The sequence below is a fragment of the Montipora capricornis genome, chromosome 10 (genome assembly GCF_036669925.1).
Source record: "Montipora capricornis isolate CH-2021 chromosome 10, ASM3666992v2, whole genome shotgun sequence".
Lineage (NCBI taxonomy): Eukaryota > Metazoa > Cnidaria > Anthozoa > Scleractinia > Acroporidae > Montipora > Montipora capricornis.
This window is the reverse complement of record NC_090892.1, coordinates 1,680,100-1,705,822: the sequence shown is the minus strand read 5'-3', so window position 1 is coordinate 1,705,822 and position 25,723 is coordinate 1,680,100. Positions and strand designations below refer to the sequence as shown.

The window sequence follows — 25,723 nt, the reverse complement described above, 5'->3', positions numbered from 1 at the left end:
TACTGGAGGCAGTGTGGCCGAGTGGTTAGGGCGCTTGCCTTGAGATTCGGAGATCCCGGTTCAAGACCCGCTCTGATCACTCTCTTGAATTTGTTCCCGGTAAGTTCCCTGGTTCAAAGTTCCCAGCTGCACTTGTAAATAGCCAACTGGTTTGTCCCTCCGGCCAGTTGGGATTTTAAACAGTTGTAGTTGTTGGTGGTTCAATTGTTTCGTTGATTGTGTTTCATTGGCCCTGAAAAGCCCCTATGGGGAGGCGGTCAAATTAAGTATGTGATGTACCCGTAAGTACAATCCGGGTCAACAAGGCACCTTCGGGACACTTGAAAATTTGGCGCGACCAACAAGTAGAGGAATTTACATGTACATGCTTTCATTCGTTATATGAGCAACGCGTGTTCCCTTCTTTCCGCTGATTTTTTAGCAGCCCAAACTTCCACTCAGTACAATATTGAAAAACTTGCGAGCGATCGATGAACGGATCTTGATTTCGGAGACCGTGAATTAAATCAAACATTGTAATGGGGGAAGGGGGGAAAAAGCCCGGGAATTGCCTACCCCAACAGTTTTTACCCAGGATTATAGATTGCCTCCATGAACGTAAACTGGGTTTCCCTGTGGTACGTGTTTACACTCAAATACTCCGAAGGCACTGAGTTGGGTGGTATTGAACTGCAGCTTTCAGTTAGTTTTTTACAAGTTGGGGGTCATTTAGGACCATTTGACCGGTGTCACCCAGACGTATTGCCCAGCCGTGACCCCTTGACTAACATGTTACGCTTGCTAATATAATTCAGTTCAAAGATGACCAAACACACGCTCTTGAGTAAAAAATCCCTCAACTCTTCTTTAATTAGTCATGCAAAAAACAAACCATGCCAAATTGCCTTTCTGCACGGACAGTTTTCCTGTCATATCATGCATGTGTGCCACCAAGCAAACGTTGATTACACATACTAAGAGAAGGGACATGCAACACCGTTGTTTCCGCTTCAATAATCTCCCTCCTTCTTTCAGTATAATCTGATGCTACCCGGTCACAATTTTATTTTGGCTTAACGCCTTTACACCAAAACGTTGGGACGTAACAGTTCAAAAGGGCAAGGCCAAGCCAAAAGACACCTGCGGGTGCTGACAGAGGAATAATTTTCAAAGTACGGACCCCCCCGGCAGAGACGACTCAGCGGTTCCAAATCATACGGCTCGAGGACACGAAAAAATGATACCTCTGGTCTAGCACAACCTCAGAACTCATTTCCATGCGTAGCAGCCAGTTCAGATTTCTCGCCGGTGTGGTCGTCAAAACCAGTTTTGGCCGCCAAGCGGAGGGTGCTTCCCATTGCGAACGCCGGCTTGAAGCGTATCATTAAATTCACTGCCGAAAAATTGTGATTTTACAGTGATGGCTATTCGTCCTTCAACAGCTTTAATAATTTTGGAAGCTATTGTAAAGATGTTGGTATTTGTACTTGATTTTCGCATGCGTAAGATTGATTTATTCGATGATTTTTTCCCCCTTAGAGCGAAAAGTTATTGTTGAACGTGTTTAAAACCCAACAGGATACTGTGTAATAGAAAACGAGCCTAGAGATTACTGCACTAAAGTGCACAATGGACGACTTCGAAATGCCGAGAAACTTTTATCTCCACCCTTACCACTTTTTGTTCCATGACGTCCTCCGTTCCTTGACCCACAAATTGCACAAAACCAACATGTGGCAAGTTCAAACTTTGTTTTAGTTAATTCCCCCACCCAACATCTCAAAACGAGCCTTGAGGTATCTGCAAGTGCTATCATGCCGTCGAATCGCACTATAAGTAACACCAATAATTGAAGGATGATCGCACAAGATCGGACAAACGTTTAGTCACAACATTTTAACAATTTTACCCCTTTTACTATTTTAAAATACTTTAACTACAACAGAAAATGGGTGTTTTCACGTCCAGTCCCAAAGCCGTAATGTTGCGTGAAGGCACTGTGCAAGCAGCTCACTGGACACACTCCGGCAACCCAGTTTGGCCTTTTCCTCTTGGGCCGGACAAGTCACCGCCCAACACATGCTTGTACAAAACAGCTGTTGAGAGAACGGTTTTTTCGATTTGCCCGAAAAAAACACAAAAAACTCCCTCCACAAACGTTTATGCCACACCATAAGCGAAACGCCCGTGGGAAAGGAAATGCGAGTTCTGGGGTTTGTGTGCGACACATGACTTTTTTTTTCGTCCTTGACCGTTGATTTGGAATCGCGGAAGCGTTCTTTCCGACCTTGGCACCCAGCTAGGGTAAGTAGCCAAACGACAGATGAAGAAAAGAATAACATAGTTTGTATAAAAATCTGAATTTCTAAATCTCAGCGACAGATAATGGCAATCGATCGTAAAAGCGTTAAGATTTCTGAGGTCTCGGGAAGCTCATGATGTTTTTGTGAATGGAAGAAATTCATCACGTGCTAGGCAACCACAAAGGTGCACCTGATCGCCTTGTGTCAACGTTCTTGTTTACATTGAACGAACTACAGGTAACAATGTCAATAGTTCGTCGTTTTCGGAGTAAAGCAGCATACTTTTTTAGCCAAGAAACTTCCGTATTTCGTTTTTGTTGCAATATTTAAATGAATGTACATTACATCTGTCGGGTCTGGAAGCCGTTTTCGTCTGTTTGAATCAAAACAGAATTTGTAATTGAAAATCTAAACATCTACGAGATGCAAAAACATACTTGCGAACACGTGAACCAAATACAGACAACGACGTACACGGACGACCTTCGCACTTTTTGGGATGGAGCGGCAGGACCCAGATGCTGTCACACCTCCAACGCAGTAGACAAATACTGGGCACAAACGGGCGAAGGGGGAGGACCAGCTAGAACGAAATCATCTTAGTAATGTGCGAAGTTAGGAACATTGTAATTATGAATGATGATCCATTCCACAAGGAAAGCTACCGAGTCGAAAATGAAAGGAGCAGAGCGCAAACCAAAGGGAAGCGTCAAGTAACCTCGCCACTTGAGGCCAAGTAGGAAACGGTCATTAGAGTGGACGGGAATGTACAGTAAGCTGCCTCTACGTCGAAACTTTTCCATGAGAGCACCACGGCCATACTTGGCAACCATGCAGATGAATGTCATCCACGTGAATCTATTGTAAAGAAAATTGCTCCGGGTCGATCCCATCATTAACGCTAGACCCTGCTGGGGAGAACAGGTCAACTATAAGCCTCCACTTGCCTGGCTGACCTTTCTTGGGAATAACCCCAAAGCTACGGATGTGCTGGGGCTGCAGGGGAGGAGAAGAGAAGGGCCAGCTACCCTCCCACGAGAGACTTCGTTATCCAGATACTCGTCAACAACTTAAAGCGTGCATTAAGGCCGAGGGCTTATTCCATTTGGCCGACTTAAGCTTGGAAGCTCTGACGCAAACCTTCCACAACGTGGGCTACCTTGCCTTGATCTTGGTGATTCGTCAATTCTGTGGCAAACTGCTCCACACATAGGGGGTGACCCTATCTACTGATGGAAGGCTGGGGGGGAGCTAGAGTGAGAGACAGCAAAGAAAGACAGACAACAAGTCAGGCAAACCAATGCTGATTGACTGCGGTTTAATGGCACAAAAATAATCTTAACCAAATAATAATGATAATAATAACTATAAAACAAAAGAGATAATCAAACACGCGATCATGCTAAATATAAAAAGTACAACAGAAGTCCGTAATATCACATAGACAGTGTAACAAGGTTCATTAGTTCCACCGAAATTTGACCTTATCACGAGGGGCAGAGGGTGAGCGCGAAAAGCGTATAAGCGGAGCCCCAGAATTGCCAGGACAGGCGGTGGCCCGGTGGTTTCCTGCACATTTACTGCAACAATGGGAGTCACGCAGAGTAGGGAGAAGAACATTTGCCCCGGTTGTCCCAGGACTTGCAAACGATCATTGCTGCAGAAGAGCTAACCGCTTCCGTGGACTGTGGAACTGTGTTTCTGAAGATGAAGATGAACGTGCTGAAGCTCCTGCTGCATGGAACTTATACAGTTGCTCGTTTACTGAGTACCAATCGGTGAGTTTGGTGGCTGCGGTATGCTCTCTGAAGGCATGATCATATGTTAGCCAAACTCGACCCGCAAACGGACGATAGGTGCTCAGAATGAGCAGTTTGTAAGCCGTTTAAATCCCACCAACGATGTAGGAAAAATGAAGTTAGGACCATGGCGAAGAGCGTAAATGCCTCCACCCCGCTAACAATGTCCTCCATTTGACGCCGACGTTGTTTTGTGCCAGACATTAAGATGACCCGCCCGACGAGTAAAGTTGAGGCTCAGCCTCGACCCTGAACGAAACTGGCCGCTGTTAGTTCGCTCAGAGAATTGCACTGCCAACTTAGCAGGGATTGGGGAAAAACCAGGACCGACCACGAAGGGCTGATATAAAACTGGCGCAGGATGGGGTGGAACGCTCGTAACCCAAACTCCGAAGGACGCACATGTAGTGGACAATGAGCCCATCGCGGGCAAAGCCGTGGCGACTGGTGGCAAAGTAAAGGTGTTCACAAATGAAGGCACAAATAATGACCTACCTAGGCCTTCGGAGGGCAGTGAAAAGACTTGAGAACGAGGCTGAACTCCTAATAAAGGCAATTGGACTGTATTGGAATGCAATTCGGCGCTTGATCCAGAGCACGTGGTAACAACTGGTGAAGCGGTAGTAGCCGCCGCTTGCGCCGAGGTCGAGGCCTGCACCGCCTGTACCGCCTGCAAGGCCGCTCTATTGGCCGCAGCTTCATTAGCAGCCAAGATCCCGGGAGTTAAAGACGTGTTTTGTCCAGCCGAAATCGGGTCAACAACAAACGAAGCAACTGAACTTGAAATGCTCGAAGCCATAGAGCTCACCTCCGAAGACGCCAGAAAAAGGCAGTAGCCATACCATTACGCGTAGAGCGGGACAAGATGAGCCATAGATTGACGAGAACGAATACAAAGCAAAAAGACGAGCCAAAAGGCAAAGCTAAAAGATCCGCAACGATCTGCAACGTTGAGTTGGTAAACGCCCCTGCAGCATGCAAATGGTGCCCCTTTCCCCAATAGCTTTAGTTTCTAACACTGATGGCCAGCAAGACCATGATTGTAACTTTCCTTAAATTTCATTTAGCCTCATTAAAAACATACTTGCGAACACGTGAACCTGAATTATCGTACATGTAAATCACAATACTGACAAACACAAAAGCGAAGGAAATGGTTAATAAATATGAATTTTTTACTCTCTAAATGATTTTGGGTTAGATTAAAGCGATATAATAATCTTGCTGAAAAGTTGTCGTGTTAATGAGTAATGTAAACAATCTTCGCACTAAGTAAGTTGTAGCAATAAATTGGATTAACCAGAAACTTAATCAAATATTTTTGGCTTCCCATATTAGCTTCATTTTACACCATAATGACAAACCAGATCTTTTTTCTGACGTTAAAAGCTATAGCTACCAAGTAATCATTTTCCAGAAAGAGCACGACTAAAACCTATCCATCATCTTTATGAAAACTGCTCGGCGCGTGTCAAATTTCAACCCATGTATGCAAATTAGTTGATTTTAAATTATACACAACACGATGAATCCACAAAGGCTCAAAAATCTCACACAAACCTTTCCAGCAAAAGATGTTGTTGAGAAAAACAACATTTCTGGCTCCGCCATAAATAATTCTTGACTAACAAGAAATAGTCAAATTTCCAATTGTGTTTTACCTAAAGACTGTGCAGAGTTGAGTACAGATAAATATAAAGGACCAGACAACAGAAATCACAGATCCCATCGAGGTGTTCGATTCCTCTCTGTCCATATCCAATCAGAAAAAGTTACCAGAGAACTTTCCATTAGGTTTCATTGTTGTACATAACGTCACAGTTGGTAAAATATTGGAACTGCAGCTGACTTTGATACGGCTCGACGATGTCCATTACTCGTCGCTTTCAAGATTCGAGATACTTTTTTTTACTGCCTGTCTTGTTTATCCAATTGGCGTTCCATTCGTGAGCTCCGTAAGAGTATGTTTTGTTTAAAGATCCACTAAAACGCCATTAGCGTTACATTGACGCCATTGCACCGGATAAAATCTACGCATTTCCACTACCCCCTGAAACCTCTCAATGATGCGCGCAGAAGACTCTAGGACAAAAGTTAACATCTAGCAGGGGAGTGACAGGAAGACCCTATTGCGCAACTTTTCCGATTTCCGACACAGAGAAAAAAAAAGCCGAAAAACGAGACGCAGATTTCGACTGGATTGCCGTATGCTAACCAGTAATTAGGGTCAGGTAAAGATAAGTTTTGGTTATTATGCATGAATATCAGTTGACTTATTATAAAAGGTAAAGTAATGGAAAGAACAGTGTGTGGTTACACATCTTCGTCGTAGTAGTGTAGTGGTGAAGACACAGGACTATATATCTGGAGGGTCCGAGTTCGACTACTGGTAAGTGCATAGGAAAGTTCTTTGTTCCCTTACTATGTTGTAATGTTGAGAGTGAATGGGTAAGTGTATGAATACAGAAACCGATAAGACGATACGAAACATTAAGAAAATGTGTTGAAATGCGTAAGACCGAGCTTGAGGAAAGATAAAGGTGTTTTTAGTCCTTTTTGGGGTGTTGGTAGCTGCTTTAAACTATGTAGAGTGGATATTCAACCTAGGTAAAATGAGGATCACCAAATTAACCTAGGTAAATACGGATTCAACCTGAGACCGGATTTGACGGCCAAAAAACATTAACCACACGAGCCGAACAAATTGACCTGCTCGCAACTGTATGGCCTTACAGATCAGTTGATAGAGAATTGCACCGAAATCGCAGAGGTAATGGTTTCGAATCTCATTGGAGACACCTGAATTTTTGATGTGACTACAACAGACAGTTTCTTAAATTGTCCAGATAAGTGGGACAAATTAAAATATAAACTATAAGGACATGAAAATAAAGAATGCCTGTTTCTTCGGAAAGCCTCTATTAAGAATGTTGCATATGTAAAGATTTACAATAAGCACCGCCATACGTCTAATGCAACTTTCCCATCATCTTAGTTAATGAGTCCCAAAAGACAAATCATCTCTTGAATATGGTCACGCATCAATCATGTTATGGTACCCTTTTATAGTTGCTATGACAACATGTGAACGGGAGCGCAAGAGAGCGATAACCATGAGCAGTAGATCAGTTGTTGGTATGTTTGTTGCAAGTTGTCAGCCTGATGGTTCATTTGAACAGACTCAGTGTCACAATGCAACCGGTTTCTGTTGGTGCGTAGACGACCTGGGCAATGAGTTGATGGGGACTCGGCAATGGGGAAAGCCCAACTGCACAAGAGTAGGTCAGTTAAATTTTTTTATCTATCTCCTTGTAGCAAGAATGTCACTCACCTCATAGATGTATCATGATTAACTAATCTCAGGCAAAGAGTATGCCATAAAATGATATGACAACTATAAGTTGAATTATTTTATGCGATGAATCCAATGAGATAGTCGAAGATGCCTTTGTTGGCAACCTTTACATTGAGAAAACTCTAAAACATGCAATTAAAATAATTTAAGACTTGCGAGATAGAGATCATTTCAGATTACACAGTATATTAATGATTTGGAGGCATGGTAAAGGTATCAACGGCTGTAATGTGTTTTCTTCTTTACTCGAACAGGCATAATATCATCAGTTTGCCAATCCCGCCGTGACGAATGCCTAAAAAACACTTCCCCTAAACACTTTATTCCACTCTGCAAAGCTGATGGCTCTTTTGAAGAAAGACAGTGCCTTCACTCAACTAGGCAGTGCTGGTGTGTTGATAAAACCGGAAATGAACTACCAGGAACGCGTTCAATGGAAATGCATGATTGCTCTTTACTAGGTAAATCTAATATTCATTCCTTACGAAAGTTACGAGTGTAAGACTAATGCAAACAACAGCAGGAAAATGGCTCGCGGATTTTTTTTTTTTTTTTTTTTTTTGAGAGATTGTTTACTATTTTGTGCTTATTTCTGAATTCTTCCAAATTATTTTCTTTTAGATTTGGGCGTAAAATGTATGTTAATTGGAGTTGACAAATACTACTTCTGGTCATTTTCACTGTTCCAGTCAATTTAAATTTAACGCACTTTAAAATACTTAAGGTAAACGTGCCTTCATCGCAATGATTTGCCGAAGTGGCTATTCCTGGCCACTGAAAAGCGAAAAGTGTGCCCTTATTATAATCTTCCCGCACTTTTCATATGATGAGGCCTTACCAAGATCAGATGTCCACACGCTGCCCGACAGGACATTCAAAACTTGCCAACTACAAATTCTCTGGATGATCTAGAGCAGGAAAATGGGGACCGTTTGTTTTCCTCGTATCCTCAATTTGTAACGTTAGTTATCATTGGTTAATTTTTGTAAGGTCTGGAAAGTGTAGTTTTGTCGAAAATAAAACGACATCTTTTATTGGCCACTGTTTTTTACTTTGACCAATAGAAGGGCAACATGCGCACTCTACTTAATGCATATACCACAATCATTGCTCTTTTCGCTCGCATGCCCGCACGTATCTGTTGTATTCACTTTCCCGTCTGAAAGCACTAAGAACGTTCACCGCCCATTAAAAAATGTAAAATATTCGCGCATCGGTCGATTTCTCTCAAATTTTAAAGGATGGTTGCTAACGAATACATAGAGAAATATTTTTTTACAATAACCAAAATTCCTGTGTTAAGCATAAGATTTCAACGAAAGAAAATGCGATAAAATTGTTGTGTGCGTGATGTTTTTCTCTGTTGAGGTTATGCAAATTTTTGACAGAGAAGTAATTATATGTTTAAAAAAATTCTACTGAAAGGTCGTTTAAAAATCCTTATTTTAATCTTTTAGTTTAAAGAAAATAAGAAAATAGCCTTCAACGGCCAAACAAAATAAAAAAATGAAATCAATTAAACTACATACATATATTTATGACCATCACGGGGACTTCGCATCGGTCCCCCATCCAAGTGCGAGAACTAGAACAAGTACGAGATTTGACAGCCTGTTTTAAGCAAAAGTACTTAGAAAATTATAACCTGGACGGTTAATTTTTACCTTTTGTTAGAAGCATAGTTTGCTCAGATATTCTTATTGCTGGCAACTGAGCCTTTTCCTGATCGAAAAATGCCAAAACTGCTACGTTGTTGGTGGCTTGTTTAGACACGACGACATTTTTGCAAAACCTCGTTCTAAAATGACGACGGTATTACGTTTTTCCCGCCAAAATGACGCTGGTTTGCGCGCGCTCAGTGTTGTTCTACGAGAAAAATTCGTACTCGTAGTTGTTCTCGTCCTAGAATCTAAAGCTCTCTACTAACTCCATTCGAAAGGGCTTAACTTTGGCTAACACTTGGACTAGCATCAACGATTGTGATCTTTAGGTTGAATTCGCATATAATTTGCCGAACTTTACAACACTTGAAATAAAAAAAAAAAAGCAAACTAAAAAAACCCGGTGTCTTGCCGTCATTTTGTCACAGATGTATCCATTGTTTCGTGAGTTGTTAGTATTAAACACGCAAGGTAACTTGATCACAGGCGGCTGCTAAAATAGATGCCACTATGATTTTGCGATTTTACTTATACAACTGAAAGTATGATAGGAAATTTGAACGTAACAAAAATCTCCCAAAATGGTAACTTTTTACATTCGTGACATAAAGCTTTTGTTTTCATCTCGCAAATTTTGTTGCTGATGGCAAATTGTTATATTCTAGATCGACACTTCCTAAAACGTTCCTTCTGCTCTTCTTAAAAGCTATATATCAATATATATGCATTTCGCCGGTAAAATTATAAAATAGTAAAAGGTAAAAACTGTTAAAATGTTTGACTAAACGTTTAGTCAAACATTTTAACAGTTTTTACCTTTTACTATTCTATATATCAATATTTATTTACTTTTGCGTCAACATTTGTCTAACATGAAGCAGGATATAAAGATCTATACTGAGAATTTTTGGTCGTATCTTACCGACAGCAAGTCACATCTTTTGGTGTTCCCCATCTTAATACTGACCCCGCCAGACAGAGATTTACTTCAGTGAACTTTTGTCTCGGAAAGCTGTCAGAAGCTCAGAGTACGCTCTCAAGCTTGTGGTTGAAAATGGTCAATATTTTTTTTTATTTCAGCCTTGAGGCCAATGTTTTTCGATTTCCTTTTATTTTTTTCAATCTTTCTGGGTTTAGTATTTTACTGAACCACATGTCTTCTCAGGGGATATTTAGAAAAAAACATCTACCATGGCACTGCGATGATTTACAATAGCAAAACAACATCGCGTACTATTAGGGCTACATATTAGGCAAGGACAATCTGAATCTCCTGAAAAACAAAACGCAGCTCAGATGGCAGTCATGGAAAGAAACACTGTCAAGTTACTGCACTACTACAGATACGCAATGCGTTCCCGTTTTTAAATATATCCCTTATCTCCTCCATCCCCAGCCCCCCCTCCCCCTCCCCCGTATCCCCACATTTTTTACCTAAATATCCCGTAGCCTGATCGCTTCTCGACCTTTTGGCTAAGATTAGTTTCTCGACCAAGGGCTATGGTCAAGTACCATTGTACTACGATACTTTTTTCAGGGCCGTATGAGGCAGGAACAGAACAGTTTCGACTGGCTGTGTAGATCTCTTCTCGCGAGAAGCGATCACTAGGGTTTTTTTGGTTTCGTTTTTTGATAGTTTTTTGTTCAGCTCGAGTGTAGAATCATGCCGAAAAAATAGAATCGATAACAGAGAGTTTTGTCGTTTTGAACCCGGACTGGACTACTGGATTTAAGCAAGTTATTATGGAACGTTTGGTACTAAATTACTCCAACACTGAAATCAAGATTATGGAAACGTAAAAAACAGGACTTTGGACTGGACTGTGGAAAACTCAACTACAGGATTCTAGATTTTTGAACATTGAGAGAAATGGAGTACAGAAGTGTTCTTTTTTGTCTTCGCCACGGCAGATTTGAACAGTTTCCGAGGAACTAAACCAGGATTACAGAACCGGACTTCGAATACAGGATGAGAAGTTGTTGAACTGTGATTGTAATAAGTTTCTCGGATGATTTAGAAATGATCTCTCGTCATTTTCCCATGTTTATCTATAGATGAAGTTCACTGTGACTGGATAATTTGTGTTAACTGTATGTGCCCTTGCAGGCGTCTTGTTCTTGTTTGCAGCCGTCTAGTTGTAGCTAATGACGTCATCTGTTGAGAGTAATAAAGTGACTAAAAACCAATCATTTAGGTAAATTTGTCAGTTTCGAATTCCTTGATGCCCATTATTTTTACTGTTGTTTGTCATAACTGATGATGTAGCTGTTTTCAACCCTGCTGACCATATCGATAACTCAACTAAGACTAAAAGTTGTATTAATAATGTATTCTTATTATCATTTTTGCTTCTCCTTTTTTTGGGTTTGTTCTCTTGCAGCCTGGCTCAGCCCATGCCAAATTAAGAGACGTCAGGCCTTGGGCCTAAGAAATGTACCTGTTGTGGGCTTACATGCACCTGAATGTAGGGGAGATGGAGGATATGATACCCTGCAATGTCACGCGACATCGGGGTATTGTTGGTGCATGGATGAATACGGAAATGAAGTGCCAGAAAGTCGGATGAAAGGAAGACCGAACTGTGGTAAGATATGAAAAAAGGCAATTTTAAAATAGGCGGTTTCTTTGCTGAAGTCTCTGTCTTGGCGTTGTCTTTTCATTTATTCGCCTAATGGGCTGATTTACAGAAACAACAATCGCCTTTTCCTGCAGACTAATATCGATCCTATGATGAGGGTCATGCTTGCAGTTAAGTGTTGATCATATGTGCTAATTAGACTCACTAGCCTCGCTCTCAAGCAACATTTCTTTTGTATTTTGTCCATGCAAACGAGGCTAGTGAGGCTAGTTAGCACATAAACAAAAGAATATTTTTTGGCCGCCATTTATGCATTCGGTCTATGAGATCGAAAACAGATCAGGTTGTTATCCCTGAATTGAAGGCAAAATCATCTATCCTTTACCCTCAGCTAACACTTACGTTCGCTATTTCTTTCTTTAAGCTAATAAATCGCCGTGCAATGAGGAGACGGAGGATATTTTATCGACTTTCCAATATCCTCCTCCAGGGATGTTTATCCCCCAGTGTCGTGAGGACGGTGGGTACCAGCCTTCACAGTGTCATGACTCCAACGGATACTGTTGGTGCGTAGATGAATATGGGAACGAATTGATTGACACACGCGTCCGGGGACACCGTAACTGTTCAGGTAAAACACTATGCAATGCTATATTTACACTTCCCTCTCGGGAATTTTGACAATATACTATTAAAAGATAAAAATGCAACATATATATTGAAAAGTTTCCTATGATGATATTTAAAAGAGTACAGAATCTATAATTTTCAAGTTTTGTCTGGGGTTATTCCACGCGTTTACTATTCGATAATATAATTACTTTTGTCCTATGTCCAGATGACAAGACCAATAGACCAATTTCGATATATTAAAATTTATTCCGAAACAAAAGGCATCATCTCGAGGCTCTGGGGAATAAACTCATACAAATCCTTATATTTATTCCCCAGAGCCTCGAGATGATGCTTTTTGTTTCGGACTGCATTTTAATATATCGAAATTGGTCTATTGGAGTTAAGCGATAATCTTTCCTGAGGCATTGGACCACACCAACATGACTTGAACACCGTACTAAAAGCAAAGGCATTAATAACTGTTGTTAGTAGGTCTCGATTACAAACTTATTTGACACGGCCAGTCGGGGCTAGGCTAGACATACAGGATGAAGGCCGTTTGCGTTCAGTGTTACCTAAGGAAGTGGATGCTGCATGGAAACGTTTTTTTCTTCTTTGTGATTAAATTAGTAAATCTTTAGTCAGATGTCCTCTTCCAAATACCATTTTCTACGGAATCAAAAGAAGGTTATCCCAGTTACATATGTACCGATATCGGTTACGTACAGACTAAATAATACCTTTCTCCCACTAATATAAAATGAAATATAGTGCAATTGACCCCTTCAAAGAACTTGTTGACAAGCTTTTTAGAGTTCAATTACAATTGTAATGCTGAATCCCCAACGGTAAATCCTCTTCCCCCTTGTGACACAGACTTGGAAAGGCATTTCGTGGCAAGTACCGGTACCACTGAGTGTTGAGAAACTTATCACGTATCAGGTTTTGCTGTCACTGATTAACAAAGAGTTCAAATATGCATCTTAACATACTGAATATAATATATAGATTTAGCCAAGCCTAAAAGAGGAATTCCGGGGTTAAAATAATATAATATATATAATATTTGACCTGCTAATCGCCCTTTCTCACAGTCGGAGACTGAATTGCTAAGGGCGCAGCTCAACGAGGTCGGACAAATTTAATGGGAAACATTTTCCATTCATTAAAGAATTGGGTGTCATAAGGAGGGCTTATGTTAGGGCATGTTAGGGTGTCAGTGTGAATATATGAAAATTATAGACACATACTTCCCCCAAGTCATACTGTTCTATAATCACCTTACTCTAAGTTCAATTCCTAGGTAAAACAAAGATGAAAAGAGGTATCTTCTAAAATAAAATTGCCATTTTATCATTCCCATGCTGTTGGAAACAGCTGAACTCTAAAAGAAGTATATGACCTGAAATAAAATCAGCCTTACAGTGTTTAGAGTACTTGTCAAAGGACTGAAAAGAAAACGGGCAATCTATCAAATTATCGTACTCAAGGGTAAACAAAGACGTGACAATATCAGTATTCAGTTTCAAGCTAACCGGCTGATTCTCATCCAGAACAACTACAGCCGTGTTGTTGTTGTCCTCGTCGCCCTGGTCCGTGCGAAGGAAAGATACACTTCGGCACTTAAAATTTCTTTATGACCTGGACAAAACATACACAAAAAAGCGCGGATTATCCGAATGTCGGTCCTGGAGGAAAAAATTGTGTTTCAAAAACCCTCACTCCGGGAAAAAATTATAATCACACGGACTCACGCATACCCTGTACCACCTTCTCTTGGGCAATATCGAAAACAAAGACCCCGAAAACGAAGACCGAAGACCTCGAAAACGAAGACCCCCTCGAAAAAACGTACAATTAAGGTTAATTCAAATGTTATTTTTGAAGGGGTCCACGGAATAGTCATCTTTTTTTATGTTTAAATACAAGATGTATAAGATGGCAAACTTAAAGCTACTTTAAATTGTAGAATGGCGAATTTTAATAACAATTTAGCGAGACAAGCTTCCCTCCATATTTGGATTCGCTCTGACGAAGGGCTAACGCTCGAAACGTCAGTTTTTAGAATCTCTGTACGGTGGCCAATTTACATTATCAACTCTGTTGATAAAACCAAATTTGTGTATACTTCTTTCCACTTCTTCTTGTTGTTGTTATCTTTTTTCACACGACATATTCTAAACTCGGTTAGTGTACTGAAAAGGAGGACTGCGGACTCGGACTGCGGACCGGGTATAAAACGAAGACCAGGTATGAAACAAAGCCTGCGGACAGGGTATAAAACGTGGACTGCAGACTAGGTATGAAACAAGGACTGGGTTTTCAAAAACGTAGTATAGAACAAAACTAGGTTTGTACTGGCCCAGATAAAGATTTTAAAAAAAGCCCTTGAGTAGTCTTATTCCGTTTCGAAATATTGTCAGGTACACAGAAATGCTTAGTTACAACATCCATTGGGCAAGAGAAAGAAAGAGTAGAGATTTGAGATTTATTACAAAATTCTACTTTAATCCACGAATTCAAAAAGGAAAGGGAAAGGAAATCAGCACCTCCCACTGAAGTCCTTCAAATTTCTCGATTTCCGTTAAACATAAAGCTGGTGACCAGCGAAGGATTTCATAAATTACTTTCGTGTCTTACATCTGATAAATACAACATACGAACGTTCTGCAATTTCAACTAAAACCTTCAGTGATCTATTGATCGTCATTTTGAGATAGTTTAACGATATGATTGATAGTTATGGCGCGAAACACTTTTTCCACCATTCTCGTGTCGGACTTTCATTCTACAATTTAAAGAAGCCTTATTGGTTTGCTATCTTATTGATCCTTTATTTAAACATAGAAAAAAACGACTATTCCTTGGGCCATTTTGGTCTAAAGTGGAGTAATGTGGTTGGAAATCGCTGGCCCGGCTAACCGGGTTGTCCCGGTGAACGCGATTACATGAAAAAATCTCAGCCCGGTTAGCCGGATCGCGGCATCGTAATGCCGGGATGTTGAAATGTCTGATTACAGTGTATTCTAGCGAAATTGGCGAAGAACAATCTCCCGATGCTTGAGGAAAGTTTTGTTTCAACCAGCGAGCGATTCTACGCGTCTCGCCGATTGCCACTGAACAAGAAGCGGTCAATTAACAAGAAGTTGCTGAATACCTTAAAAAAAAAAGTGGCCGCAGAGGAAGAGGAGATTCTTTGGAGTAGATTCTACGGGAAAGTAGAAATGGAAAAATGGTTTGTAATTGCTCTTGGTTCTATTTGTGTCGCTTGTTGACAGAAAACGTTTTTACAGACCGAGTATCGAATGGAAAATAACTGACAGGTAACTTTACATGGCCATGTTTTATTTCCATAGATTCCTCCGAGCTGTGGCCTAAAGACAATTTGTCGTCTTGTGCGGGAATATGTTGGAGCTTCTAGCAGTTCCCCTTCCCGGTTGTGTGCAATTAGCCGGATGCCGGCATCGTAATGCCGGGATGTCGGCTAACCGGGCTGAGATTTTTCCATTCAATTGCAAACTTGAATTTTGGTATGTTTTTCAGACGTGCCAGGATCTCGGCTGAACGAGCCAGCCCGCCTAACCGGGCCATCCCGGCTCATGTTATCGGCCCCTTAGACGTTTTTTCGAGTGGGTCTTCGTTTTGGAGGTCTTCATTGTCCAGACCTTTGTTTTCGTGTTGTCGGTCTTCGGTCTTCGTTTTTGACACTACCCCGTCTCTTGTCCTTTTCCTCCAAATGGTCGGAACAGCGTAAGGAAGAATTTTTCGTTTGGATCCTTCAACATGAAGGACCTTCTCAAAGCAGTCTTCTGTAAAATGTACTGAACAAACGACAAAATTACCTCACGGTTGAAAGCATTTGATCCCGCAAGGATCCGCTAGGAGGGCTGCGATGCAATGAAATTCCAGCCTTAATATTTCAGCTATTGCTGCAGAATTGCCCTGAACAGCGACTTTACGGCTTTTTTTCAGTTCGAGACAGCAAAAACGGAATGGCAACCTGTAATTTCCCCACGAAAATTAGCCATGTGAGGAGTTCGCATTAAGTCTCTGACGTCACTAACTCTGATACGTAAGCAGGCCTCCAAGAACAAGGCCAAGTAATGGCGGTCGTGAAATTTCCGATAAAACGGTCCATTTTTCGTAACGGATTGATATTTCGCAAGATGGGTAAGAAAGGCATATTCTACAGGAAAACGTAAAAAAAATTAAACAAACAAGTTTTGATTTCAGGGCCACGATAAAGCCCTCTAATAAGGCGGCCACTTTTACAGCTTGTGATGGATGTTGTATATGACTTACTCAAGTTTCCAGGCTAAAACTTGGTAGACGATTGGCTTATTTTATTCACAATTAACACACCGAATTTGGAGAAACCAGAAGTTACACAATTTTTTCGTGACGCTTTTTTGTTTAATGGGTTTATTTGGACCCAGACGCCGCACGGAGACCGAAAATTAGGTTATGCTTACCATAACATGGCTTGAACCTGCGATCCAATCGGAACTCAGTAGCAGGTCAGCGGTCAACTTAAAAAAATAGCTGACCTCAATTAGCTCTAAACTTGAAGATACTCTTGCTCTTCGGCCGTCGTATCAATTAAGAATAAAATACAAACAGCGGCGATAAAAAATAATAAAAAATGCATTTTACATTAACTTGACGTTTCGTATGCAACTCTACATGCATTCTCGATAGTAACCGTTACATTTTCAAAGTTTGCTTATATACGAAATAAAGAGATCTGGTAAACCCTAACCCGTTTATTTATACATAGAGAACTCGATCAAGTTCAAAACTCTCAGACATCTGCATCACCCCGTACTAGAGGTGCTCTGGGTCCATCTCAGACCAACAAGGCTTCCTCGAGGTCTTTCTTGTGTTGTATCTTGTACGGTCTACCACCCTTCTTTAATCGTCTTAATGGCAATCGTTTGCTGAACCAGTTTAGATTAAAACAGTTAGTCCGGAAACCTACAAGAGACAGTGGCAAATACTCGATCTTATTATCACGAACATGTATCAGGCTTATGATAAACAGTTTGTTGATATCTATCCATCATTTTGCTATATCCAAAATTGAGAAGTCCTCTCACCTCCAGTCGTCTTGCTGTAAAGAGAAGAAAAACTCGCCCAAGTAAGAAGATCGAGCTTGGTAGATAGCTTTGTTCAACTGACTGGTCCATTGTGGATTCCATCGACAGGTGGGAGGATAAACTACAGCTATTCCTCAATCTAGTCAAAACAGGCTTTGATACCATTATGCCTCTGAAAACTGTGAAACTTCATGTAAACGATGCTCCATGAATTACCTCCGAGCTAAAAGAACTTATCATTCCTCGACAAAAATCCTGCGCTGAAGGGGATACAGAACTCTTTAAGCATGATTATCGTAACATCGTTAACAGAAAAAGAAAATGTTGCCGAAGCAGATTTTACGCCGCTAAAGTCGAAAATCTGAGAGACAGCAAACCTAGTCAGTGGTGGAGTAATGTCAAGAAAATAGCAGGCATGGTACCATCAACAGGAAATCAAGACCTTCAATTCGCCCCCAATTACACATTGATGGAATTGGTGGAAAGTTCTTGCAAGACATTGCAAATTTAATAAATGGTGCTCTTCTTGAGCCGATGTCAAGCTACCAGCCAGTGGATTGCTCACCTCCCTTCGAAGTTGATTCAGACTTTCTGATGCCATCGTGTACTCAATCTTATTGAAAGTCAATCCATCTAAATCATCTGGTCCTGATGACGTACCGAAATGGATACTCAAAGATTACGCTGAAATTGTTGCTATGCCTGTGCGCATTATCCTGAATAGCTCATATCTTGAACAAGAACCTTCACCCATCTGGAAGCAAGCTAACGTTACTCCATTGCCCAAAGACCAATTACCGATATGTGTAAACATCTCAGACCGATTATTAACAGCCACTATGTCTAAAAAAGCTCAGGATTTTGTTGTGCGCAGGTATGTTGGCCCAGTTGTCTTAGAGATCGTGGATTCAAAACAATTTGGTACCATACCTAAATCCTCTACAACTCAAGCTCTAATTTCCATGATTCATAAATGGTCAATGGCCACAGATTCAACCGGCGGTGCTGTAAGAATTGTATTACTGGACTATCGGAAGTCGGATTGCGGTCAGCGCTCATGATGGAGAAATAAATGATAACATATTAACACAAACTGCGCGCCATGCTTTCTTGTTGGATAAAGCAAGCGACATCCGGGGTCTTTTATTTATTACAAATAAGCAATATTGTACAGGACACCCAGTGCAGAGTAACATGAGGTCACTCCTAACATCGGAAAGCCTTTGTTCTAATAGATCACCAATTGTTTCTCAGAGTGGGGACACGTTACTTCAGGTGTTCCCCAAGGCACAAAACTTGGACCGTGGTTATTTATTTTAATGATAAATGACCTAATCTCTCCAAGAGTTTCCAGTATGTCGACGATACGACCTTGGCTGAAGTAGCCCCAAAGGGCACCGCCAGTACTGTTCAGGAAGCTATTGCCAAAGTGGAAAATTGGTCAACGACGAACAAACTACAGTTGAATGCTGAAAAGTGTAAAGAATTATTCATAGACTTCAAAGTCGCTAGAAGTGAATTTGACCCTATTGTAATTAATACAAAAAAACTTTTTTTTAGCAGAACATGCTAAAATATTGGGTGTCACTATTTCAAATACACTTCAATGGAACAATCATGTTAACAGAGGGCGCTCTCAACTATATCAACTGGAAACAGATACAACAAGAATCTAGAGCTATTTAACACGAGTTATTTATATGGTAGAAAACGTGAACTCTGTATAATTTTTTTAATAATGTCATTGCAAGTCCATCAAATAAGTTGATTCATTTACTGCCTCCGAGGAACATTCATAAGTACCATTTAAGACTTAAGCGTAATTTTGCGCTACCTCATATAAGTACCAACAGGTTTAAGAATACTTTTATACCAGCTATGAGCAAGTCTCTCGTTTAATATAGATATTTTAACATAGGTATTTTATCAAATGTCTTATCACATGTTTAGAAGTGTATTATTTATCCTAACTTATTACATCTTAGTTCACATTTATTATACCTTATTACATGAAATTTTGGCGACCCGTTAATTTAGCGATTTTGAAAAATCAGGATTTAGCGACACCTTAATTTAGCGATTTTTCGTAAATTTTGGAACATGTCACTTAATTTTTGCGATTTTGCAAGCTGAAACTTTCTGGCGAATTAAGGTATTCAAAACTTTTGCGACGACAATAGAACATTAAAATTATTAATCGTTTGTGTCATGATGTAGTTACTTGGCGATTCATATCACAAGTGACCACATCGTGAGACAAACGATAATACCTTGATTATTATTATTGTACTTTACCACGATGAACAAACACAATTTTTCTTACGAAATAGAAGATTTATTTGATAAAATAATAAACGTCAATGGATTCATTAAAAAAAATCATTAAAAAAATCATACAACGTTATAAAACTTAACAAAACAAATAAAACTGCAACTATAATGTCATCTTCAGCTTCATGCTGTCCTCACTCATATTTACATTGTCACACAGAGTCAATGCTCCTTTTGCGAGTACCTAGCCATTAACTTTCTAAAAACACCGATCAAGACAGGTCAATTTCTTCAAATGGATCAACAGGTGGTAGTGGTTTGTCGTTGTTGGCAATTTCCTTGACTCCCGCTTGCTCCCATCCCTTGAGGATACATCTCCTTCCTGGAGACTGGTGGAAGCCGACTAACAGCAACTGCGAACCAGTCGTGCGGATTATTTTCCTCGTGAATTGTGCCAAGCTTTTCATTTAGTCTAGGATTCCATAGCTCTTTATAAACGTGGAAACCGCCGAGTCCACATGGGAAAGCGAGATTTAATGCGAGCGAAGAATCCATTTCAGTTGTGAAGCTGAAAGGTATTCAGTAAACATCCGATACACGTCATAATCGACCGTAAAATAGCGTGATCGTGTGAAACGGACCAGATGGCGGAATTTCCCATTGTAGTCATTTTAATTTAGTGACGATTTAAATTTAGCGACACTTAATTTTGGTACATTTTAATTTAGCGATATTTTGAAAAATCGCTAAATTCGCTAAATTAAAGTGTCGCCAAAATTTCATGTAATAAGGTAGTTAATATTTACTCATAGTTGTTATTATTTACGCAATTCAGCTTTTTGGCTGCAATGTAAATTATTTGTAATCACTGCTTACGAGCCAGAAGGCCTATCAAGCCGGCGTTTATCTCCGGTTTCCGTAGCATGAAGCGACTAGGAGTATTTATACTCCCCCTGGATGGGATGCTAGTCCATCGCAAGGTTACCACCAGCATTTCGCGCGGGTACCCATTTATACACCTGGGTGGAGAGAGGCACCGGGAGAGTAAAGTGTCTTGCCCAAGAACTCAACACAATGTCCTCGGCCAGGACCAGAACCCGGACCACTCGATCTGGAGTCGAGCGCACTAACCATTAGGCCACCGCGCCTCCCACAATTATTTGTAATAAACTCTATCTATCTATCAAACTTGAGCCCACGATATCGTAAGATGATACTAGTCAGCGGATACCTTGTTTTTATCAATTGACCATAATATGTAAGATGTATGCTGTAAACTATTGTAGCTGGAAGAATCTTTTAGAATCTCTGTACGGTGGCCAATTTACATTATCAACTCCTTTGATAAAACCACATTTTTGTATACTACTTCCCCACCGACGCAGCACCAAAGTTTCTTTAGAAACTACCCCCTTCATTCATATTGTAACTGGAGTATGGCCGCCTCGATGAGCTCTTAACTTGAGCCCACGATATGGTCACGTGATACTGATGACATTAGCATACATGGAGGGGTGGAAGTACGGACGCACGGTCGCATGATCAATCTCGTACCCAGCCGGAGTTTTCTGGCTTTTTGGGCAGCGGATGAGCGCCCAGAAAGACTCTATGATAATGGACTTGAACTATATTTTTGATTGACCGCTTGTGTAACAATGGCAGTCCGACAGGAAGTCGGTAAGTAATTCGGAAGCCCCAGAATTTGAGGGGAGATTCAAAATCTAAAACTAGTTCCAGTGCAGTTTGTTTTTTCTACTTCAGAATTTCCCCACGCTGCTAAAAAGTGATTACTGTTACTGTTGCAAAAGTACCTTGTGGAAACACTACATCAGTCTCTTTGAGGAGAAATCCGTGGAATAAGGTCTTCTCGAAGCCATTCAGAATTACGAAAACATCAAATTGTAGTAGAAGAAGACATTGGTGTCGTTTTGCACAAAAATTGGTCGATCGCGTTCCTTGCACGATGGTATTCTGAACGATGGAAACACTAAAAGTACACTTACCGAAAGCGTTAGAAGTTTCATCTTCATTTACTCTTACAGCAAGCCAATGATCATTTCTCCAGTTTCTTAGATGGTGTGTAAGGATAACATTTTTGTTTCTCGAACACTTTCAACCCTCCATTTCTACTGTTTACGGTTTTCTCCTTTTTGTTTCCGTTTAAACTCAAGCATGCGCAATAAGACCGGAACCCACGTTCTCTAGGAAAATGGAGTCGACTATCCCAGACTCTTTGCAGGCGCTCAAGCGCTAACCAAGAAGCCCGAGGACTCTAGGTACGAGATTGTCGCATGATGGGTTACCATATTTTCTTAACCATGGTGCTCCGCGCGCGCATTCCGGCGCTTGGAGCTTCGCTATTATTTTTACTCTTATCACGATGATACCTCTTGCCAGGTTGTTGCTAAGTGCGCAGAAGCGCGTCATGATTTGGAAATAGAATGCAATTTCCTTTTATCTCCTGCTTTACAGGCTTGACAGATCGTCATATGTCACTATGTCACAGCGATTACAACAAGGCCTCGGTAGTTAACGAAAGAGGCCACAATATCCCGCAATGTAATTCTGATGGATCTTATAAACAGGTACAGTGCAACCTAGCATCAAGGGAGTGCTGGTGTGTCGATAAGAAAGGAGACGAAATTCTCGAAACTAAAGTGAATGGAATGCCAAATTGTCAACTAACAGGTATGTTTATCTTTTTGCCTTAAATAGTATTTTTAGGTGATGACCTAGTGCTCAGGTTCCCGCACTTTAGTATTAGAATTGACCCTAACCCTACCTTTTAGGGTAGTGAAGAAGGTAGTATTTCAGGTAATTGGACAGCCTGTGTGGAAACTTGGCATGAAAAATTTGCTATTAATTGTTTTGCCTTTTTTATTTTATTTTAGAAGATAAAGCCAATTGCGAGTTATTTCCAGACAGCGGGCCTTGCACAGCAAATATGCCTTCTTGGTTTTTTAACGGCACTATTGGAGCATGCGAAGTGTTCATTTATGGAGGCTGTGATGGCAACAGCAACAGGTTTCCAAGTTATTATGATTGTCAAGATAACTGTCATGGTGAGTCAGACATGACACAACATTGGCTTTCCTCATAAAGGCTTATGACTGAAGGTATCTTTATGTTAAGATTTTGTACGTTGAGTTGTTTATTAAGCTTCTTTTTGTTCTCCTTGTGACAGGTCGTAATTTGACATTATGTGAGTTACAGCGAGCGATTAACAACGCACGCTCAAAAGATTTTATTCCTGATTGCAAAGATGACGGTGAATTTGAAGAGGTACAGTGCCAGCTAAACACTGGTGAGTGCTGGTGTGTGAATAAGGCTGGTATTGAAATTCCGGATTCAAGAACACCTGGATTACCTCATTGTCACGAAACAATTGGTAAGGCCTGCGTTCATTTAGGAAATGCTTTTTCCACTTACACGTAAAGTACGAATGAAAAAGACCAAATTCAAATAAAATAAACAAAAGCACTTCATGTCACAAGCAGAAAACAATTTGTTGAGGTGTCTAATAATTGATAGCGGTCCCTCTCGATATGTCACTCATGACTCTTTTATGCATAACATATACAGCAAAGGTCCATTAATTAACAGAAGTCTCGATATGCGGCAACACTAAGCGGCCCTCAGTTTAAGCCCGCCGCACACGGTGAGGAAAGAGCTGAGCAAACTGCCTCGCGAGGCGGTTTGCTCAGCCGTTTTCTCACCGTGTGCGGGGAACTTTTGGTGAGAATTGGCCTCGCGAGGCCGTGAGGAAAAAATGAAACATGTTTGATATTTTTCGCCTCGCGAGGCAAATTCCTCATTTTGTGCGGCCATCGTGAGAATCGAGTTGAGCTTCGTCAATGAAGCATCAAATAAAAATACATGGCATTCTCACGTGACTTCAGTGACGTCGGAATTTCTTCCTCCGACACCATCCTGAACCGCTGTAGTCACGTGAGTATGACACGTATTTTTATTGGATGCTTGATTAAACCAAGCTCAGCTCGATTCTCACGATGGCCGCACACATTGAGGAATTTGTCTCGCGAGGCCAAAAATATCAAACATGTTCAATTTTATCCTTATGGCCTCGGGAGGCGAATTTCTCACCACAATTTCCCCGCACACGTGTGCGGCGGGCTTTACGGCATTAACTATTTCTAGGACGGCTTCTTCAAGACTATACTTGGTTCAGAACCCTTCATAGACATTGTGGTCATTAGATCCAATCTGATTGACACTTACTTGGTGGGACCTGTATTATAAATAAAGACAATTCTGTAAACTGAGGGTCAAGGACAAATGCGAAATATTGAGACTACTGTTTATAGAACTCTATAAAGTAGAATAGTCTTTCTTGCTTAAAACTGTTTGAATACCCCTGCAGTTTGCTCTCATGATGATATGGTCTTGCTGCTTTTTATTAAATTTTCGACCTCGGATATTGCGTTTCTAGCTTTCTGGTTGGTTCACTCAATCTCGGTTATCAGCTCGTTCGGTTGTAAAATCAAAATAGAAAAATCCAATAAAACTTGGATTTAAACTACAAGTGTCCAAGCGTTCAGAATTTTGGTAATTTAATAAAACAATTATTCCTTTCGCGCGTGTTGGGGGACTGGTTAACTTATTGCTAACTTGGTGCTACGCGCCTCGTTAGGTACTTACCATCTCATATCCAGTGCGCCCCTGGAATAATTATTAAGTAATAAGATTTGCCTCTGAACTTAGGATTGGTCCTATACCGACTTGTTTTCTTAGCACACTATCGGACTGACCGACCAATACATTCCTGGTACATATCCATTCTTTAAGGACGTTCGCGCTAATTGTTTGTGCGCAACGTTACTGCGCAGGTAACGCGACTGTAATATGTCACGCATAACTTCGAGCATTAGTGAAGTTCAGGTTTTAAAACTTTTGCAAAAACCGTGGACGATAAGTCTTGCACAGCGTTGGATCAGAGAAGATCGTGATCAGTCAAAATTGACTTAAGATATCTATGAAAGTCAAGTAGACTACTGCACGACTGATATTCGCGAGGTTTTATCAGTCGTCTACTAATCTACTTGACTTTCATACAAATTTTTCAAGCATCAGTTAAAATAACATGGCGACAAAAACGCCGAGGAAAAAATTCCAGGCCGGCAAAAGAATGGCATATTTATTTCCGAATCATAATGAAACTTTAAAGAGAAGAGAGCGGGAGGATGGAAAAGCTCTGGAAAAGGTAGCTGATCGAGTAGACTAGTGGCTGAAAGTTTGGAAAACTCGAAGACGAACCGTTGCGTAAATTTAATGGGGCTGTTTCTTTTTAATGTTTTTATTACCCTACGAACTTAAGTTCAAAGTGAATGCATGTTTTTAAAGTTCTTTTCCTTTACGTTCGTGAAAATTGAGCAGTATTTTCGTCCTCGTCTGCTTGAATAGTGCGGACCTGCGTGGAAACAATCAGCGATTGAATTCACAGAAAACACACTCCAGAGGATGAGCATGACGGCAATGGAGAGATATTATACAAAACACCAACGAAATGAAGATGACCCCTGCTTAAAACTTCGTTGCTATGCTCGAGAAAGGGTTTTTTTTTTGGTAAAAACCTTTCATCTCTTCAACGATCGATCCTCTCTTGGGTTTCAGTCCTTGCCCGACAGGTCACGCAAAAGCGTGACAAACGAACTTTTCCAAGAGCTTTGCAAAATCACATCGATTTTACTCGTTCAGATCATCGGTGACCCCTATTTTTTTAATCATGAATCACTTACTTTACTTACTATCTACAAAATATGATGAAATGAAAAAATTCTCACCGTAAGAAGTTATCTTTTTTTAACATTTTCTTTCCTCGTGCCATCGAATTCCGGTAGTGGTTGCAACGGATAGAGCTTACGAAAACGCTCGTTGAGGATGAACTCTACTGTTTACCAAATCCCTAGCGGCATACGATTATCTAAAAATCTCACTCCTAAAAACCTATGCACGGAAACTTTCACTCCAACAGTTTATTTTTATGATTTTCGATGGATGAGCGGATGAGCCTACATCTCGCTATTATGACCGATTTCTCGAAATTA

At 40.7% G+C, this 25,723-nt stretch overlaps 1 protein-coding gene across 1 annotated transcript in view; it reads left to right on the top strand.

Annotated features, from left to right (window-relative positions):
- LOC138019086 (uncharacterized) overlaps positions 1-25,723 on the top strand; it is an 81,713-nt gene that overhangs the window by 55,367 nt on the left and 623 nt on the right. The window contains exons 34-40 of the mRNA XM_068865754.1: positions 6,616-6,630; positions 7,706-7,897; positions 11,479-11,682; positions 12,101-12,307; positions 22,131-22,346; positions 22,550-22,720; positions 22,843-23,046. Coding sequence (XP_068721855.1) covers positions 6,616-6,630; positions 7,706-7,897; positions 11,479-11,682; positions 12,101-12,307; positions 22,131-22,346; positions 22,550-22,720; positions 22,843-23,046 — 1,209 coding nt within the window. The remainder of the gene's footprint in view (positions 1-6,615; positions 6,631-7,705; positions 7,898-11,478; positions 11,683-12,100; positions 12,308-22,130; positions 22,347-22,549; positions 22,721-22,842; positions 23,047-25,723) is intronic.